The 20,239-nt window shown below is 37.7% G+C and overlaps 2 protein-coding genes across 2 annotated transcripts in view; one reads left to right on the forward strand and one right to left on the reverse strand.

Annotated features, from left to right (window-relative positions):
• Nucleotides 1-2,801: 2,801 nt before the first annotated feature.
• LOC114297105 (DNA damage-binding protein 1) overlaps nucleotides 2,802-20,239 on the reverse strand; it is a 44,959-nt gene continuing 27,521 nt past the window's right edge. The window contains exons 15-19 of the mRNA XM_028241464.2: nucleotides 6,406-6,681; nucleotides 5,745-6,019; nucleotides 4,753-5,104; nucleotides 3,837-4,121; nucleotides 2,802-3,628 (exon numbers count right to left, since the gene is read on the reverse strand). Coding sequence (XP_028097265.2) covers nucleotides 3,047-3,628; nucleotides 3,837-4,121; nucleotides 4,753-5,104; nucleotides 5,745-6,019; nucleotides 6,406-6,681 — 1,770 coding nt within the window. The 3' untranslated portion in view covers nucleotides 2,802-3,046. The remainder of the gene's footprint in view (nucleotides 3,629-3,836; nucleotides 4,122-4,752; nucleotides 5,105-5,744; nucleotides 6,020-6,405; nucleotides 6,682-20,239) is intronic.
• LOC145798978 (uncharacterized) lies at nucleotides 12,712-14,693 on the forward strand. Its single transcript, XM_082888493.1, has 4 exons — nucleotides 12,712-13,604; nucleotides 13,672-13,728; nucleotides 13,803-13,889; nucleotides 13,966-14,693. The coding sequence occupies exons 1-4, from the start codon at nucleotides 12,812-12,814 to the stop codon at nucleotides 14,691-14,693; spliced, it is 1,665 nt and encodes a 554-aa protein (XP_082744619.1). The 5' UTR covers nucleotides 12,712-12,811.

Below are 20,239 nucleotides of genomic sequence, written 5' to 3' on the forward strand. Positions count from 1 at the left end.
TTCTGGTTGTTCTTGTTCGGATGTGTTTTTGCATACTATCCTTAGATTGTGTTTGGATCATAGATTTGGATTTCATTGCTAAATTTCTACCCAAATCCATGATCTAAACACAACCTTAAAGAAATTATTAACTGGTGACTGCTCAAAATAACGATGTTGGAGTTGGGTTATGGGTATGGTTAGAGAGGGTACAGCCTGGCAGGTTGTCTACAATCTGCAAAACAAACATTTTAGATCTGTGTAGCTGGTGACTGCTCAAATGCAAGGCCTGAAGCTGAATGGTTGGGCAGTTTTTGAGGTGCCTTCCGGTGAAAAAAAAAAGAAAAATAAAAATTAAACATGTTTATATTACTAAAAACAAAAATTAAAAAACATGTTGTCCACGTGCTTTGAAAACAAATAAGGTGATAGCTGAAAGAGGTTGTCAACGGTCAGAATAATAGCTGGCCATGTAGCATGGTGATCGGAGATGATTTCGTTTGGAGGGGGTTTTCAATGAGGTAATCTCAGACAATGGTAGTTGTAAGCGGCCGAAGGTGAGGATGGCTAAACAATGAATGAAAATTTCGTTTCTAAAAAAATTCATTTTGTAGCCGGTTATAGTGATGAGCGGTAGGTGGTTGATAAACATGGTGGGAGGGAATGAAAGAATGAAAGAATTTGATAACTTCTATAAGTATTGTTACAATTTTTTGAAAACAAAGATAAATAACAAGTTTATTTATTTATTTATTACAATTTTCAAAATTTTATAAATAAAAACTTATAAATATAAACGTTATTAAACAGATCCTAAACTATTATGTTCTCTGTTTTCTATTATCATTTTGAGTTGAATCAGATAAAAACTGATGCAAAATAACTACATAATAGAAAATTATTACTCTGCCACATAGAAATATCACAACAGTACTGTAAAAATCCCATTTAACAAAACACAAATGTCTTGCAAGCATATTGGAAGTTTTCCAATACCATATTGCATTTCAAGCATAGAAAACACCTGACAGATTGCAACATATCAACCAGCAAAGTAATTATGTAAGAAATGCATTGCTGGAATCACTTTCCAAACTTAACAAGGGTCACTATTAGCCTTCCATAAATTATTTTAGATTCTTCATTTCTTTGAGCCCCTACTTATATATTTTGAAACTCTCAAAATTTTATTTTCTCCTCAAATAATATCAAAATTATCCTTGTGAAAATATTTCACCCATTGAATGCAAACCCTTGCACACTAAAAAAAAAACCCCTATTCCAAAATATCCTAACAAAATCCACCAAGAAGAAGAAGAGCCAATGTGATTATTGTCTCTGCTATCTCATCATCCACCATTATCATAGTTGGTATACTCTCTCTCTCTCTCTCTCTCTCTATATATATATATATATATACATAATATATACATAATTTTTTAGTTTTTTCGTAATAATTTCTTCTCTTATAGGAAAAAAAAAACTTATAATAATTGGTTTGGTTGGTTTTGTTAGTAGATAATATAAAATTGTGAGTTTAGCAGAGAATTACGCAGCAATATTATCAAAGCTACATGATAAAGGAATAACTTTTCAACCTGATAATGGATTTGGGCTACTTCTGATAACTTTTGCAAATGTTAAAAATTTTGACCATTCAATATGTTAAGAAATTTCCATGTTCGGGCCTATATTCCCGAATTTGAAAGAATAAAAACTTTTGCAAGCGTTAGCAATTTTAACCGTTCAATGTGTTAAAAAATTTTCATGTTCGGACCTGCATTCCCGAACATTACTTATTTGCTTAGAAATGCCTTCCCGAACAAATAAGTAATGTTCTGGACTATTCCCGAACTTGAAAAAATGAAAACCTCTACAAGCGTTAACAATTTTAACCGTTCAATGTGTTAAGAAATTTTCATGTTTGGACTTGCATTCCCGAACATTACTTATTTGTTTGGGAATGTCTTTCTGAACAAATAAATAATGTTCGAACCTGTGTTCTCGAATTTCGGTTATATGTTAAAGAGTTCAGTCCCGAAAAAATGACAAACAGATTTTATTATTTTTGCTATTTTTTTTCAAAAAACTTACTCTTACAAGGCCAATCTCCTCTAAGTTAAAGACAACATCAAAGCTATGAATCTTTTCTAACTTTTATTGTTGTACTCCTCTCGTCTTATAGAGTTGCTGTCACCAGAAAAACTTCTACTCATAATCATTGCCGGAGAAGTATAGATAGTCAAATGGTTGCCACAATTACCGTCGGAATATTACCGCCAAAGGATTTTTAAAGTTTTGAGGGTGGGTAGGTTTTGAAAGTGGGATTTGAAAAAGACAGATGGTGGTGATAGAGGTAAATACTCTCACAAACCCTAATTCATGATTTAGTATGTGTGTGTAAATTTAATTGTGAGATGTAGTATCCCAAAATTAATGATGTCCTTTATAGTAATTTTATTCGAAATTATTATTGTAATTAAAAAAATTTAAAAACTGAAGAATTCAAAATAATTTATGAGGTGCTAATAATGGCACTCACTTAAAATTAAGGATAAATTACAAATACACCACTGAAATTTGATTAAAATACAAATCGTCCCTCATGTTTACATAACACCCTAAAATTTTTAATATCATAACAAATCGCTCATTTTATCAATAAATCATCAAGTCAATTAACAGTTTTTAATGATGTTACAAATTTGTTTCAATAAATAATTTAAGTAATTTTATTATTGTATAAGAAAGTAATTATGAATTTCTTTTTTCAGTTAATTCTGTTAAATAAAAAATTTTAACAAAAGAATAACAATTTGTACTTTAAACAAATAACAAAAAGTGTATTTGTAATTTACTCTAAAATTAAAGTAAAAAAGCCAACAGAGATAAGAGGGGTCGGTCATACAAGCATATGTGTAGGCTAAGCTCCAGAAAACATTTATCTTACAAACATAAAGACTATATCAAGAATATAACCAGAAAACGAAGTGAAAGTTACAGATTTGATTTAACAACAAATCCGAAAGAAAGAAAGAAAAGTGCAGAGACAAACCAGGTCACATTATCAATGCAACCTTGTCAACTCTTCTACTCTCTTCATAAGCTCCTCCACTGAAACACACATTGCCTTCGATATCTCTTCCATTCGAACCCTTCCCAGATCAAGGAATGACTCGATTAGATCTCCATCCAAGAAATTTTTGGCATCTACGGTCTTTTTCTCATTGTAGAATGATCTCCATTGCTCGTGACTCAATCCTCCAACACCCTTTATCACTTTCCTCAAGTTTGATTGGAGTTTCTCGAAGAAGAGGTACTGGTCATGAGGAAGGGAGGCAATGACCCCGATAACACCGTTAACCGTGCCAAAAATTACAGTTGGAATCTGACCCACATCGGAATCTGGCAAGCGCATGACAAGAGAGCCGTGTCGGAACCGGTTAACGAATTCACCGAGGTGGTACTCTCCGACAACCTCAAGACGGCCACGCTCCTCATCAGTGGCACCTTCACTGTTCTTTCGGACAGTGAAGAGGTTGAAATTATTCTCTCCACCAAGGTAAATTTCATCATCAAGGATCGCAACGGCTGACATCCAATTTGCATTGTAATCGCGGGCTCGTTCCTCAATAGCACCCTCCTCATGCTGAAGACACCACCAACTCAAGAGCATTAGCAAGAAAATAGAATAAAACTATACAACTAATTTGTCAAATTCATGGCACATCTAAACCGCCAACAGAAAGGACAAGAAATACCCACATGAAGGGGTCCACCTAGACACCTTTAGAAGTACTAGCAAAATAAAAGGAGATTCACAATTACATATACTATGAATGGATTGGTCACTTCACCTTATAGATTAACAAGGAGATTGATTTCATCAGATCACCAACAACAATGAAATCTCCGCGAGTTTGAACATAAAGGGCAAGTATGTGTCCGTGATGCCCACATTCAGACTGCAATTCCCGGCTACCATCATCACGGAGCATCCACTTGTACAACTGAATCTTTTGATTGATAGCAGCAAGAAGCTTTCCATTAAAGGCATTTACAGAGTAAACAGCCCCCTTGGTTTCCTTCTCGGCAATTAGCTGTAACTTCTGATCTTCAACTATGAATACCAGTATCCGTCCCTGTGGTAGAAGGAGATACAAAATAAGAGGTAAGCAATTTGCAAAACTTTGGTTCTATGTGAGCAAAACAGGATCTTCTATGGGTGAAATGTAGGAATAGGATTAAAACAGAAAATTATGGTTGCCCAAGAATTCCATTCTAGAATATCCAGTACAGCAGAACTATGTGCCCGTGTCATCTCACTCAAAAAACCAATAATAGAGTGCGAATGGGCAAGGTTCAGCAGCATTTGTTATGCATATTTGACTATTGTACTTGTTCTAGTAGTTTCTACCTATCATTCAGGGACAAAGCTAGAACTTTTTCCTTGGGGGCCTCAGAAAGGATTCAGTTAATTCCATTATGACAAGTATTTTACTTAAAAAAAATTCGGCAATGAAATTATCACTAAAGAAAATAGATTAAAATCATATGTTCATACATGCTTTTATTTTATTGGATGTCATATAAATGTTGGATGCTTTGTAAGATACAGATTCATTACATAGGGCTATTTTCAATTGTAAGATCCTCACATGGAACTCATCTAATGGAAGAAGATGAAGCCCCAAAGCTTCGCTAGTTCAAAAATTCAATAGTTTAAAAAGCAATTGAGGTTAGTAAATGACGATAACCTGCATGACATCTTACCTTGGTTGGTTCATTCTCCTCAGGCATAACATAAGCAGTCCCAACACAGTAATACACATTATTATCATCAGAAAAGGAGCAGCTAAGTATGGAGCAACCATACTCGTATTGGTCAAGTGGGTATGTTGATATGAACTCAAAGGTTTGGTCATCTAGCAAGCGGATAAAGTGCATTTCAGCCTCTTCCGTATTTGATTGGTTATACTTCATACTACATATGGCAAAGGTCCTAGTCTGCTCTTGATGACATATACGGCGTGCATGCTCCCCAAGAGGGATGGAGCGGATGTGAAGCTTTTGGATATCATCTATCGTGCCAATTGTAAGCTCCCCTTCTTTGGCAATTGCAAGGCTGTGGACAGCAAATGGACCACTCATTAGAAATCTTAACTAGAAAAGAGAAAAATGTGTTTAAAAAAATACAGTTTTAGCTTTAAACCAGCATAACATTGTACAAGAAAATAGACCAGGCAAAAATTGAGAGAATCAACGACGCATGAACCAATTGTAATGGTAACATTTGACAATTATAGAAAGCAATATTACATTAGGGAATCCAATGTTCGTAATACATTATAGTTAGATCCATTCTAGCACTAGCTAATTGCTTACCAAAAAATAAAAAAAAAACTGCCACAATTTATGCAAGTATACAGGTCCTAAGAGAGATCACTACACCTTTTCTTACAAAGCAATTATTCTTTAATGACAGAAAACCACAACAGTGGAGAGAGAGAGAGAGAGAGTTCAACGGTAGGAGTGATGACTTTGACCAAAACAAACTGTAGAGCTAAAATTAAAAAGAAGTGGCATAGAATTACTTTTAGAAGCATGGACTAGAATAAAAATTAAAAATTTCTCCTTTTCCCATTCAAGAAGTGTGTTTAAGCAAAAATACAAAAGAATCAAGTTCCAACATTTCAATTGACAATGATGAGAGGGGGGGGGGGGGGGGGGGGGAACTTAAAATTCAGAGAGAGAGCCAAATTTACCTGTCTGGAAAAGCAGCAGAGTTGAAAGGGCACATATGACTGACCTCTTTCAAATTTACATTGCTGTAGAGTAATTTCTTGTTACTACTGTAAATGACAGTTGGCCTATCTGATGCAGCAAATACATGTGTTGTATTCTTTGATGAGAAAGTGCGGAGTGTTATAGGCTGGGTCCCAAGGGACACCTTTTTCCTATCTGTCAACTCCCCAGTGCTCATGTTCAATAAAAAGTTTAAGAGATGACCATCTCCAAGGGCACATAGCAAATAAGATATCTGAAAAGAAATCAAGCAATGGGGGCATGAAGTAAGTATAAACTGCGTAGATATATTTTACAATTAACATGTTGACGAAAGTGGCACACGCTCAGTTCCAAAGCCATCCCAGCTTCATTTTTCAGGAATCTCAATGCCAGATTGGTCCACCATTATTATGGTTCAAAACAATGCTAAAACAAAAGGGATCAAAGATCCAAAATTTTAAGTGGTTTATAATGGAAGACGCAGTCTAGAACGTGTGCCATTTTCATATATTGCAGTTGTAGAGCATTCTGAATCTATAATAGAAAATCTTACATTCCCTATCAAAAACAATCTGCATGCATGCAGATCAAGATAAATACAGAACACAGAGGCCCATAAAGCTTACGCATAAAACATACCCCTTCAAATGAACATAAAAGAACAGAGCGTGGTATAATCTCTCCTCCCAAATTTTCCTTCGTAATGAGATTCAAGTCAGGTAGAGAAAATATTCTAACACTTATATCAGTCCACATTCCCACCGCAGCTAGCTGACTGCAGTTGGGATTTTCACCAATGGGATTTATATCAAGGCATGATATATCATACTCCAATTGTGCATGTTTCACTTCTGTCAATATCCCATCACCAATTTCTAGGTACACTAAATGACCACCACCAGTAGCCAATAAAACCTGTTAAGAGAAAACGTACAATGAGAGGTCAAAGCTTGTAACATAACACTATATTGGATTAAGAGAAACTAATCATAAAGACAAAATGCTATGTCGAAAATATAAAAAAGGATTCACTGTAGAGATCGCAATCACAAATTCATGCTCTTGAAAACATTTAACATGTTCAAAGTGCTGTCAAGCTAATAAGCCTCAGCCGCCAACCACCAAGAATAAGTACAGAGGAATTGTAGACACAAATTTTAAAACATGAAGTGTTTCAGCACATTTCAAAATTTACGTTACAAATGTCCACTGTTTAGTTTTTTTGGACTAAACAGTGTTGATTATTTGAATAGCAGGTTCCTATTTCCGATCTGTATTTCAGATCGTTAATTAGACATTTTATATAAATGAAACTTCCGATTAATGAAGAACAAAATAAACAACAAAAGATAATTTAAGAAAAAATAAATAAATATTTTATTGAGATTGTTATGGGTTTTGAACCCTCGAATACAAAATACAGTTTGGGTTTGGAACCCTTTACCTATTCATTGCCATTAGCGTAGGCTCTTGAGTTCTCTAGGCTTCTCCTCTTCTTTCTTGTAACGAATTGTTTAGCTCTCAATTTCTTTCTCTCTCTCTCTCTGATCTTTTCACTTCTGATTTTTCTATCCCCCGGTCTTGTGTGATGGTCCTCATATTTATGGAGGGCCATCAGGTGATAGGAACGCTTCATCTTCATTTTGAATTTCAAATTGAATGATATTTGAATTTCAAATTGAATGATAACGCTATTTAAATTTTGAATAATAGCGCTATCTGATTAATCGTATATCTGATTAACCGAATTGATCTTTGGGGTTTCATCCTGTGTGATGTCTTTGCTGTAGGCTCTACAGGTGTCATTTTTTCGTAGGCTCCACGTGTCATTTGAGCATCTTGAATAACGTCGTTAAGATACGACGTTGTTTTATTTATATACCTCAACGGAGCAAATTAATCATTTTGGGAAGTGATTGCCTACAACAATCTTATTGTAGGCTCTATGTGTGTCATTGACTGTTTTTGAAATTTAAACATAAATTTGGTTTAAAATTTATGTGCCAACAAATGCCCCTCGTGACTTGCACAAGTGAATTTTTTTAACTGTGCGAGTCACGACAATTTGGCACTTTTATGTGGATGATCTTTAGGTCTTGGATGGGATTATTTCTGTGTTTTGGTCCCTGGCCTTTTTTTTTATTTTATTTTTATTTTTATTTATTTTTGGGTTGACGGCTCTTTTCATAGGCCCTTTTACTTTTGTTGCATGGGTCCTTCTTATGGACTTGACCTTTTATTTTTTTTATTTTTGAAGGGTCATGAGTAAGGTCCAAGATTTAATTGGACATTTCCTTTTGTGGGCCTCCAATTTGCCGCCAATTTTTTTGTGGTAGAGATTTTTATTTTTATTTTTAGCCTATCATGGATTTTTTAGACCATCATGAATCTTTCCTCTTTTAGGCCACCATTTTTTTATTGGTTTTTTTTTCTTTTGTGGACCTCCAACTTGCCACCATTTTTATTTTTTTATTTATTTTTTTTTATTATTATTTTTTTTTAGGCCATCATAGACTTTTCCTTTTCTAGGCCATGGTTTTTTTCTAGACCATCGTGGACCTTTCCTTTTCTAGGCCACTATTTTTTAAATTGGGCCTTTTCTTTTGTGGGCCTCCAACTTGCCACCATTTTTTTACAGCAGATTTTATTATTATTTTTATTTTTTCTAGGCCATCATGGACCTTTCCTTTTCTAGGCCACTATTTTTAATTGGGCCCTTTTTTGTGGGCCTTCAACTTGCCACTTTTTTTTTTTTTTTACAACATATATATATATATATTTTAGGAGTTTGGGATTGGCATTAGTAGGATTTCTAATCCTACACAAACTCTTACTTAGTATTTCAAATCCTACATAAACTCTTGCTTCTTTGAAGTATTTTAGGAGACCACTACCTCTTTTCTTAAGCAAGACTTTTCCTTTATATTACACCTTTTCAGATATTTTTTCCCTACAGCCTTTTTTTCCCTGCAGATTTTTTTTTTTCAGCAAATTTTTCTTGCTTCCAGAAAATTTCCAGCAACTTTTTTTTTTTTTTTTTTTTTTTTTTCTTTCCAACAAAAGCTGTTCTTCTTGTACTTTAAAGAAGGTGCCAAAAGAAATCCTTCAAATTCCTTTCAATCCGGTATACTTCCCTATTTGTTGCTTCCTTTTTTTTTAACAGCATGTATTTTTTTTGCTTAAGAAGAGTTGCTTGTTTAAAGACCAAAAAAAAATCTGAACAAGTTTAGTAACTTGGTCATGGCATCTAGCAATCTACTTATTGTTGAGTCACAAAATCTGAGTCACAGAACCCCTTTTTTTTTTATTTCCCACACTAGCTTCATCTTTTTTTTTTTTTTTAGACCATGAATCTAAATAGGCCAACAAAGGATTTCAAAAATTTCAAACTATTTAGCAGGTTTTTTTTTTTTTTTTTTTTTTTAAACCCTTTTTTTTTTTGTAGACCATGAATCTAAATAGGTCAAACAAAGTTTCAAACTGTTTGTTTGTTTGTTTTTTTTTTAAAATTTATTTATTTATTTTTTTTATTTTTTTATTTTTTAGAAGAACAAACCAACGCAGATTGCCTTTTTTAATTCCCACACTAGCTTCATGGATATCTTGTTTTTCTACAGTCACAACCCATGTAATATCAGGAGGTTGTAAGTCATAGATGGTTGAGCCCACGTGGCCCAAATGGTTTTGGGATGCTTAATCAGCTAGGTATTTTCCTTCTCCATTGTAGTGGGTAGCCAAACTATCCCAGATTCTTGTCATCAACATATTTTAAAGGCCTCAATTTAATATATGTTCAAAGGCCCCAATTAAGAAAGCATGGGTTCTGTTGATTTGTTCGGTTTCTTGAAGAGGACACATAGAGTTTTCTTGTTTGAATATAATGTTTTTTTTTTTTTTTTAATAACAGCAAATATTTGTTTATTTAGCAGATGTTGCTAAACCCAAATATGAACAGACTTTTTTTTTTTTTTTTTTTTTAAATCGAATTGTTTTTTAACTATGAGCCCAAACAACGACTTTTCCTGTTTAAAGAAAAAACCTGCTATACTTTTTTTTTAACAGCAGATTTTGCTAAACCCAAATATGAACAGACCATTTTTTTTTTTTTTTTTTTTTTTTTTTTTTTTGAAAATTGAATTTTTTAAGCCTGCTACCTTTTATTTTATATTGTATTAGTAGCAGCCCTTTGTACAATTGGCCAATTTTTTTGTTAAAAGTCAAATCAACCTTGCCCCTCGTGATTCGTGCAAGTGAATTTTAATTGCATGAATCATGATGACTAATTTTTTTTTTTTTTTTTTTTTCGGTTAACAATTATTTCATGTCTTTTTATCTCTTTTGCAGGCAACACGCAAGACGTCAGAGTTTGTTTGCAGGTATCATTGCTCTTTCCAACCTAATGGCAATGAGTGGCTTAAATTCTTGGCAGTGATTGTGTCCTTTCACCCCAATGGCTTGAATCCTTGGCAGTGATTGTGTCCTTTCACCCCAGCGGCTTAAATCCTTGGCAGTGAATGTGTCCGTCACCCCAACGGCTTGAAACCTTGGCAGTGATTGTGTCCGTCACCCCAACGACTTGAGTTCTTGGCAGTGATTGTGTCCTTTCACCCCAACGGCTTGAATCATTGGCAGTGAATGTGTCCGTCACCCCAACGGCTTGAAACCTTGGCAGTGATTGTGTCCGTCACCCCAACGGCTTGAGTTCTTGGCAGTGATTTTGTCCGTCACCCCAACGGCTTGAGTCCTTGGCAGTGAATGTGTCCGTCACCCCAACGGCTTGAAACCTTGGCAATGATTGTGTCCGTCACCCCAACTGCTTGAGTTCTTGGCAGTGATTGTGTCCGTCACCCCAACGGCTTGAAATCTTGGCAGTGATTGTGTCCGTCACCCCAACGGCTTGAGTCCTTGGCAGTGATTGTGTCCGTCACCCCAACGGCTTGAGTCCTTGGCAGTGAATGTGTCCGTCACCCCAACGGCTTGAAACCTTGGCAGTGAACGTGTCCGTCACCCCAACGGCTTGGGTCCTTGGTAGTGAACGTGTCCGTCACCCCAACGGATTGGGTCCTTGGCAGTGAACGTGTCCGTCACCCCAACGGATTGGGTCCTTGGCAGTGAACGTGTCCGTCACCCCAACGAATTGAGTCCTTGGCAGTGAACGTGTCCGTCACCCCAACGGATTGGGTCCTTGGCAGTGAACGTGTCCGTCACCCCAATGAATTGAGTCCTTGGCAGTGATTGTGTCCGTCACCCCAACGGCTTGGGTCCTTGGCAGTGAACGTGTCCATCACCCCAACGGCTTGAGTTCTTGGCAGTGAACGTGTCCGTCACCCCAATGAATTGAGTCCTTGGCAGTGATTGTGTCCGTCACCCCAACGGCTTGGGTCCTTGGCAGTGAACGTGTCCGTCACCCCAACGGCTTGAGTTCTTGGCAGTGAACGTGTCCGTCACCCTAACGGCTTGAGTTCTTGGCTAAGGGGCTTTTGTTAATCTCTTTATATTATGACATTTTGCCTTCACTAACCATTTTTTATTTTATTTTATTTTATTATATATATATATATATATTTTTTTTTTTATTTAGGAAGCATGGACAAGACCCTTGAATATCTTCGACGTGACGAGAGGGATGTACTGGATAAATCTGGTCCGAAAATAATTCGGCACAAACCTATCACTGCTTTATTGTCACCCACCGAGTTGGACCCCTACATCCCTTTACATACGGCTTCCGAAGACTTGGTTTATACAGGAATTCGAAACTGCTGTGAGATTCTCGAGAAAGGGCACTCAAAATCAATTGGTTCATTCCCTGTCTCAATCCTTCGTCCATTTTCTGAGGACCTTGACTACTCTGAATTTAATACTCTTCTCAAGAGAATGAAGCATGAAAAACTGAAGTGGGATAATTCTTTTAATGTCCGTGGCATTTCTACCCATTTGCAATCCCCCATATGGATTTTTTGGTTGAATGACGTTCTTTCCACATTTGCCCCTATTTTGAAGAAATGTGGGATTTATGCTGCAATCTATGTATCCCAATTTGCATATGCTAGGAATGTCTCCTTGCTCAAAGGATTCTTAGAGCGGTGGTCACCCGATACTAACACTTTCCACACCATTTATGGCGAACTTGGGATCTCTTTATGGGACCTTCATCGCATTAGCGGGCTCCCCATTCGTGGTGAGTTTTATGAAGAGTTTACCCCATCCAATGACATTTTATATTCGTCCCAGACATCCAAGGCGTGCCGTGGGCTTTTCAACATTTATGCCAGCTCTGTTCAATCCAAGAAGTTTAACCACTGGACTTTTAAATTCATTGACGAATCCCCAACTTCGATCAGTGGGTTTCAACGAAAGGATAGAATTCCTGATGATGTGTATCTTTCCGGTTTTTTGGCGAGCTGGCTTAGCGGATTTGTTTTCCCTCACTCTTCTGGGGAAATTCGTCCGACGACCTTTCATGTAGCCACCAAAATGGCAGGTGGAACCTTATTTAGCCTGGCCATCCCCGTCCTTGCATACCTCTATCATTCTCTTGGTAAAATGGCATCATCATCTTCACCTGGGAAGGAAAATATTCAAGGTCCTTTACATTACTTTTTTGGATGGATTTCACTATATTTTGTCAAGACTTACTCTCATGGGGATCCTCAGTTGATTTGTCCAATTCCTGATATTCATTTCATGCCATATCTTGGGTTTATTAGAAACCAATCGGCAGCCCAGTTTTTTAATGATAAATTTCCATTTGTGGACTCTCTCCTAACTTATCGTACGGAGTGTCAGTTTAGGGCTCTTACCCATGAAAGTGAACCTTCAGGCATTCTGGTCGACTCTGAAAGGATATCATCTTTCCATCTTGGCTATCTTATATCTTTGAGGCAAGGGGTTTTAACTTTTAAAATGGGATTTAATTTCATTTCTGAACCGTACTCCCCTAACCGATTCGGTCGTCAATTTCTGAACCGTACTCCCCTAACCGCTTAATGTATCTTGTCGGCAACCCTCTGAGTGGGCTAAATTTTATTACAACTGGCGCCATATGCTACGCTACGGTACAAAAGTCTCATTGGAGTTACCAGGCTCCCAATCTACTTCTCACGTAACCATGCCTTATGCCAATTGGTGGTTGGGAACTTCCTTTACCGTGCTTCAATATGTTACTCATTCCCAGTCGAAATCTTCACGCAAGAGAAAACTAGATATGTCAATTAAAGACCGAAAGACGAAAAATCCTCCTTACTCTAGAGCTAGGTCATCATCTTCACCTATTGCTCTGGAAGAATCATCACTTCAGAGAATGGATAATAGTCGACCACTTATTGCTCCTTCTCGATCTAGTTACTCGGCTTCAGATCTCCTTCATCTTTTCGAGGATATGTGTAATTCTCAATTTAAAATGAGATTTAGCTTTGAGCAAGCAGATTCTGGTCCCCAATTTTCTAGTCTCGCAAAGCTTTTTCCAGAGACTATGTCTATCAGTGATTGTACAGGAACTTCCCAACCCACTGTAGCGACCAAAACCCCAATGGATCAATTTCGCACATACTTGTACTCTTTTCTTGAAGATAAAGATGAGAATATGATTCAAGAACTCTTTGAGGGAGATGGGTATGAATTAACTGCCTTGGGTCGTATTCACATTAAGAGTGTTGAAATTCCTTCTCCTACCAAATCTTTTGATTGTTCTCTCAATGGAAGTAGCGAGAGTGAAGATGAGTTTTATGACTACACCCCTCTTTTAGATGGCACACCGACTAAGATGAGTAAATCGCCTTCAGCAAATGTAGCTTTTTCTTCTCCTTCGAACGAGTCACCCAAGCTATTAGAGAAAGGTATAAAAAAATTTATTTATTTATTTATTTATTTTATTTTATTTTTTAATACCTTTCATTTTCTTAGGTACTGCGCCTCAAACTTCCCCAGCTGCCTCGCATATGCCATTGGCTACCTTTAAGGGTATTCTTATTCATTCCTTGTATCTCATTTTATTTCATCATGTATACATACTCAAGGAACTCTTTTCTCTTTAGATCATGCCACATTGCAAAATCCATGGTCCACTTGTGGGAATCAGAATTTGTCTCATTCACCTAAGTCTCTTCAAGCCGTACACCAAGGTATACTTCATTCATCTATATATATATTGCTTTTACCTTCTGCGTTTTCATTGAGTATCTCCTTCTATTTTCACAGAAAATACTTCTGACACATTGGAAGAGACAGACGAAATTACTTCTGATACCTCGGAAGAGGCTCAAATTCTTGCAGACTTACTTGAAGCAAATGGGGTTAACAAATTATTTGACAAACTTGAAGCACCCTTTGCTCCATCTAACCTTCTTTTGGGAACTTCTTCTAACGAAGCAGCCACCCATATTCAGAAATGTCTTACTATTTCCCTCCAATCAATGACGGATGTTAATGACATGATTGCTGTAGCAAACAACGTTTTTATGATTTTGAAGAGTTTGGGTGTAGACTTCATCTCCTTTTATGAGAAGGTTAAGATATTCCTTGAGTGCTTTGCTTTGAAAACCCAACTTGCAGATTCTTCAAACTTGTCTACTGCAGAATTTGAGGCCCAATATTATGAGAAGAAGCTTCATTTCGACAAAGTTTCTGGCGAACATGAACAATTGTCTGCTTCAATTATCAAGTCGGATGAGCACATTGCGGGTCTTAATCAAAGGATTATTCAAACTAAAGAGTTACTCAAACAACTTGAAGAGGAATTGTCATCCACCCAAGCGGAACGTGCATCCTTTATGTGTGATTTTGCACAAGCTTCCGAGAGTGTTTCTAAATCAGAAGAAGGCATGCAAATTGCTCTGAATGTTTTGAACCAACACAAGAAGAAGAATGGACAACACAGTGTTGTGGAACGTGCTTTTGAAAGGGCTAAGGCTTCTCTTAATGAATGAATGCACTTTTATTTTTTTATTCATCCGAACATAATGTATTTATGAAATTTCGCTCAATGATAGATTTATTTGTTATATGAAATTTCTCAATACATTGATTAGTCTTATTTTAGCCGTACACAATAGATTTATTTGTTTATATGAAATTTCTCAATACAATACATTGATTTATCTTATTTTGGCCGTACACAGTTTATACTCTTGCGGGCCAGGAGTATCCAATGTTTTATCACCTTAGATTTCGGTGAGGTATTTTAGCTGTTTAACCACATACAATACCGTTGGTGGTGTTTGACTTTTGTTTGGCCGTGCACAGTTTATACTCTTGCGGGCCAGGAGTATCCAATGTTTTATCACCTTAGATTTCGGTGAGGTATTTTAGCAGTTTAACCACATACAATACCGTTGGTGGTTTTTTTGACTTTTGTTTGGCCGTACACAGTTTATACTCTTGCGGGCCAGGAGTATCCAATGTTTTATCACCTTAGATTTCGGTGAGGTATTTTAGCAGTTTAACCACATACAATACCGTTGGTGGGGTTTGACTTTTGTTTGGCCATACACAGTTTATACTCTTGCGGGCCAGGAGTATCTAATGTTTTATCACCTTAGATTTCGGTGAGGTATTTTAGCAGTTTAACCACATACAATACCGTTGGTGGGTTTTTTTTTTTTTTTTTTTTGCCCTAACTTTTGCCTAGGCCGCCCTTTCGGGTTTCAACCTAGCAGGCTTTCTTAAGGGTAATATCTCTTCAAGAACCTTGCATTGGTTGGGGGAATGATTCTGTCACCATCCATCGTTATCAACAAATAGGCTCCATTAGAATAAACCTTCTCAATCACATAAGGTCCTTCCCATTTGGGCTCAAGCTTTCCTTTGGTTCTTCGTGAGACTACTATGGGTGTTCTAACCATTAGTACCAAGTCCCCCTTTTTAAAGGAACGAAGCCTCACTCTTTTATTGAATGCATTTGCCATCCTTTGTTGGTAGATTTCCAAGTTCTGTTGAGCATACAACCTTCTTTCATCCAGGGTCTCCAGCTCAGCCAACCTCACTCTTGCACTTTCATCTTCTGTTAAGGACTCTTGTATTGCCACTCGTAATGATGGTATTTGAACCTCAAGTGGTAACACTGCTTCTCCTCCAAAAACCAACGAATAAGGGGTTGCTTGAGTAGGAGTTCTGTGCGAAGTTCGATAAGCCCACAAAGCTTCTTGTAACTTTTCGTGCCAAGCTTTTTTGTTCTTATCCACCATCTTCTTAAGAATTTTGCACAATGTCTTGTTGAAAGCTTCTGCCAAACCATTGGCAGGTGCATGATATCTTGATGAATGGTTGTTTTTGATTTTGTACTTGGCAAATAACTTGTTCAAAGCATCACTCCTGAATGGCTGTTCATTATCCATGATGATACTTTCTGGAATCCCAAACCTGTAAATGATATGGGTTCGGATGAACTCGGAGACAACTGTGCTTTTTATATCCTTTAAAGCCACAGCCTCTGCCCATTTTGAAAAATAGTCAGTTGCAGCTAGGATGTATCGATATCCTGCTGAAGATGGAGGTACAAAGGGACCAATAATGTCCATACCCCATGCTGCAAATGGCCAAGAACAAGTTGTTAAATGTAAAGGCTCTGGGGGTTGGTGGAGAAAGTTCCCATGGAATTGGTAGACTTGGCATCTTCGAGCATAATTTATGCAATCTGCAATCATAGTCGGCCAATAGTATCCCAACCGTTTTAGCTACATATGTAATTTAGGACCACTTTGGTGTGCCCCACATACACCTGCATGTATTTCTGCCATTACCTCTTGAATACGCTCCTTGGCTATACACCGCATGAACATTCCATCCAAAGACCTTTTGTATAACGTTCCATCTTTCCACAGGACGAATTTGGTAGCCCTGCGTCTCACTTCAATTCTTTTTACTTTATCTTCAGGTAGCCTACCATGTTGGAGGTAAGTTATGAATGGTTCCCGCCAATCCTCCTCGTTTTCTCCTTTCGTGGTGACAACCAAGATTGGAACCAAGTCAGAAACCTCTTTTAAAGGTTGTAACACCCTTCTTTCACCTACTGTGATAGTAATTGTTTTGCTATCTGGTAGGGTGAGTGATGCAGCCAAACTTGCAAGTGAATCAGCTCGAGCATTTGTTCTTCTCTTCACATGGAAAATATGTGTTTTTCTGAATTGCGAAAGCAATTGATCAGCCCTTTCATGATACGGGATGAGACTTGTTTTCTTAACAATGTATTCTCCACGGAGTTGCTTTACCACCAGTTCCGAATCTCCATAAATTGAGAGTTCTTCAATAGGAATTTGTAATGCCAATTCTAATCCAGCAATTACAGCTTCATATTCTGCCTCATTATTGGAGCATCCTTCACTTAAGGCGAAAGAATGGGTGATTATAGCATTGTCTGGAGTCACAAACACAATTCCAATTCCAGCTTTATTGTTTTTAGGATTTTCTTGCTTTTTGCCATCTGGACTCCTTGAAGCTCCATCAAAATACATCTCCCATCCTTTCTGAATTTCTACTTGCATAACCTCTTCATCTGGTAAATCAGTTACTAGAGGTGAGTCATCAGGTATAGGATGTGCTGCCAAAAAATCTGCTAGAGCCTGCCCCTTTACAGCTCTTTGGGGAACATATTCAATTGCGAATTGTTGGAGAATTACAGCCCACTTTGCAATTTTCCCTGAAAGTATGGGCCGTGAAAGTATATATTTCAAGGGGTCTGCTCTTGATATCAACTTGACTTCGTGTTCCAAGACATAGTGCTTTAGTTTTTGCAAGGCAAACACCAAGGCAAGACATGTCTTTTCGATAGGGGAGTAATTGAACTCTGCCCCAACCAAAGTACGACTCAAGTAATACAAGGCATTTTCTTTCCCATGCTCATTATGTTGTGCCAACAATGCCCCTAATGAACCATCCAAGGCTGTTATGTACAACAAAAGTGGTTTTCCTTTTATTGGGCTCATAAGTACTGGAGGCTTCAAAAGATACTCCTTAATACTATTAAAAGCATTTTGGCATTGCTGATCCCATTCAAATGGAACACCCTTTTTCATCAATCTTGAGAACGGCAAACATCGACCAGCCAAGTTAGAAATAAATCTTCTGATATAGGCCAATCTCCCTTGTAGCCCCTTCAATTCCCTTAAATTTCGTGGAGGAGGCATTTCGGCAATAGCTTTAATCTTGGTAGGGTCAATTTCAATCCCTTTGTTTCGAACCACAAACCCAAGAAATTTTCCTGATGAAACTCCAAATGCACATTTTAGTGGGTTCATCTTGAGTTTGTACCTCCTCAAACGTTCGAAGATTTTTCTCAAATCTTCCACATGGTTTTCCTTTTCCTTTGTCTTGACGACAAGATCATCAACATAGCATTCGATGATGTCATGGAGCATATCACCAAAAATTATAGTCATCGCCCTTTGATACGTGGCCCCAGCATTTTTCAGGCCAAAAGGCATTACCTTATAGCAAAAGACTCCTCTCGGAGTCCTAAATGCAGTCATTTCTTCATCTTTAGGTGCCATTCGGATTTGATTGTATCCTGAGTATCCATCCATAAAAGACAAGGTTTCATACCCAGTAGTTGCATCTACAAGAAGTTCAGTGATGGGCAAAGGAAAGTCATCTTTAGGACAAGCCTCATTGAGATCACGGAAATCAATGCAAACCCTGATTTGACCATTCTTTTTCTTGACTGGCACTATGTTTGCTAGCCAAGCTGGATATTTGACTTCTCTGATGAATCCTGCATTGATAAGCTTGTCGACTTCGGCTTCAATTTGGGCTGTAAGCTCTGGTTGAGTTCGCCTTTGAGGCTGTTTAACTGGCCGTTTCTCAGGGTGAATTGCAAGCTTATGGACTGCAATCTCTGGATTAAGACCAGGCATCTCACTGTAGTTCCATGCAAATATGTCACGATACTCCCTTAAAAAGAAAATATATTGCCGAGCTTCTTCTTCCTTTAAATTTGCACTAATGAAGGTTGGTTTGTTTTCTCCTTCATCACCCAGATTTATTTCACGAAGGTCATCCACGGTGGCTTGGCCTCCTGCTTCAAATTCTGTTGGTGCAGGTTGAGCTTCATCTTGGTCAACATCTTCCAATACATCTTGAGTGATAGTCATGTTTACTGGAAATTTTTCCTCATTCCCCTGATAGCCTAACCCCTCTGTCCTAGCGGTGATAATACCGCCTTGCTGGATAGCCTGCCTCTGTGAAAGTGTTAATGCAAAGTCAAAGGATGTCATTGTTCCTGGTATTTTTTCAGGATCTAAACCAACTTTTACCAACATCTATGTGATTTCTGCACTGAAGGTAGGCTTCTCAAAACTCGAGATGTTTTCTTCTGGCATTTGTTCAACTTTCACTTTCTGTTCAACATCTCCAAGTGAGTGGAATATGATGGGTTTCGACCCTTTTCCTTTAGAAGGGACCACAATTTTATTATATTTCTCCACATAAGTGCATTCTGTCTTCCTTAATGGCAACGTGAACTCACCCTTTAGATCCAAAATTGGATTTATTGGAGCTAGAGCCTTTGCCCCCAATTTCCTTTCGGACTTTGGCACATATCGAAAAGTTCTTTTTGTTGAAACTGGAATAGACTCTAGAGCGTCTTTGACATTCGGAGTATCTTCAGACTTCTTCACATCTTTTCCCTTTCTTTGTGAAGTCTTTGTATAGAAGCGAGCATCAGCATAGTAGGCCTCTACTTCTCCAAATGGATCATCGTCAGCCACAATTGTCCCCTCTTTTTTAGGTGAAGGCAACGGGTACTTAATACATTGGTGATAAGTTGATGGCACTGCATGATGATTATGCATCCATGGTCTCCCAAGCAAAGCATTGTAAGAGGTGTCTACATCAATGACCAAGAACTCAGTGCTTTCTTCAATATCCCCAAACTTGGTTCGCAATTCAATCTTCCCCATTGGGCGTTGTTCATTCTGATTAAATCCTTGAATGACCAAACGACTTGGGCGAAGTTGTGAAATTCGAACCCCTAATAAGTTTAAGGCCCTCCGAGGCAGGAGGTTTACCGCAGATCCTCCATCAACCAGAATTCGAGAAATTTTCACATCATGGATAAGCCCAGTGATAAACAAAGGCCGATTATGGTCTGTCATATTTCAGCACACATGTCTTTGTCACCAAAGGTTACCATAGCCATGCATGTAGTTGCCTTCTCTTGATTTCTACACTCAATTTCTTTGTGGAAATCCTCTGGCTTGGACAGGGCATATATTAAAGACTTTCGAAGCTCTGGAGACATTTTTAGTGCATCATATACACTCAACAATGCTGGAATTTTCTTTAGATGAGCTAGTACATCATATTTCACTTGCTCTTCCTCCAGCAAAACTTGTGGAACTTCCGACATTTGAGGGTCCTGAGGATTTCGTAATTTCCTCCGGTAGGTCAAATAAGTCTGGCATACTTCAGCAACCGCTTTTTCGTTGACCTCAACTTCTTTTATTCCCTCACTTATTTGGACCATGTTAACTGGTCCAGC

This window comes from Camellia sinensis, chromosome 9 (assembly GCF_055761805.1).
Source record: "Camellia sinensis isolate YWXY chromosome 9, ASM5576180v1, whole genome shotgun sequence".
Classification (NCBI taxonomy): Eukaryota; Viridiplantae; Streptophyta; class Magnoliopsida; order Ericales; family Theaceae; genus Camellia; species Camellia sinensis.

Coding starts and splice junctions, on each gene's coding strand:
- LOC145798978 (XM_082888493.1), top strand. CDS start 12,812: ATGCTACGCTACGGTACAAAAGTCTCATTGGAGTTACCAGGCTCCCAA. Junction 13,605..13,671: donor ACCCAAGCTATTAGAGAAAG/GTATAAAAAAAT, acceptor TCATTTTCTTAG/GTACTGCGCCTCAAACTTCC. Junction 13,890..13,965: donor TCTTCAAGCCGTACACCAAG/GTATACTTCATT, acceptor CTATTTTCACAG/AAAATACTTCTGACACATTG.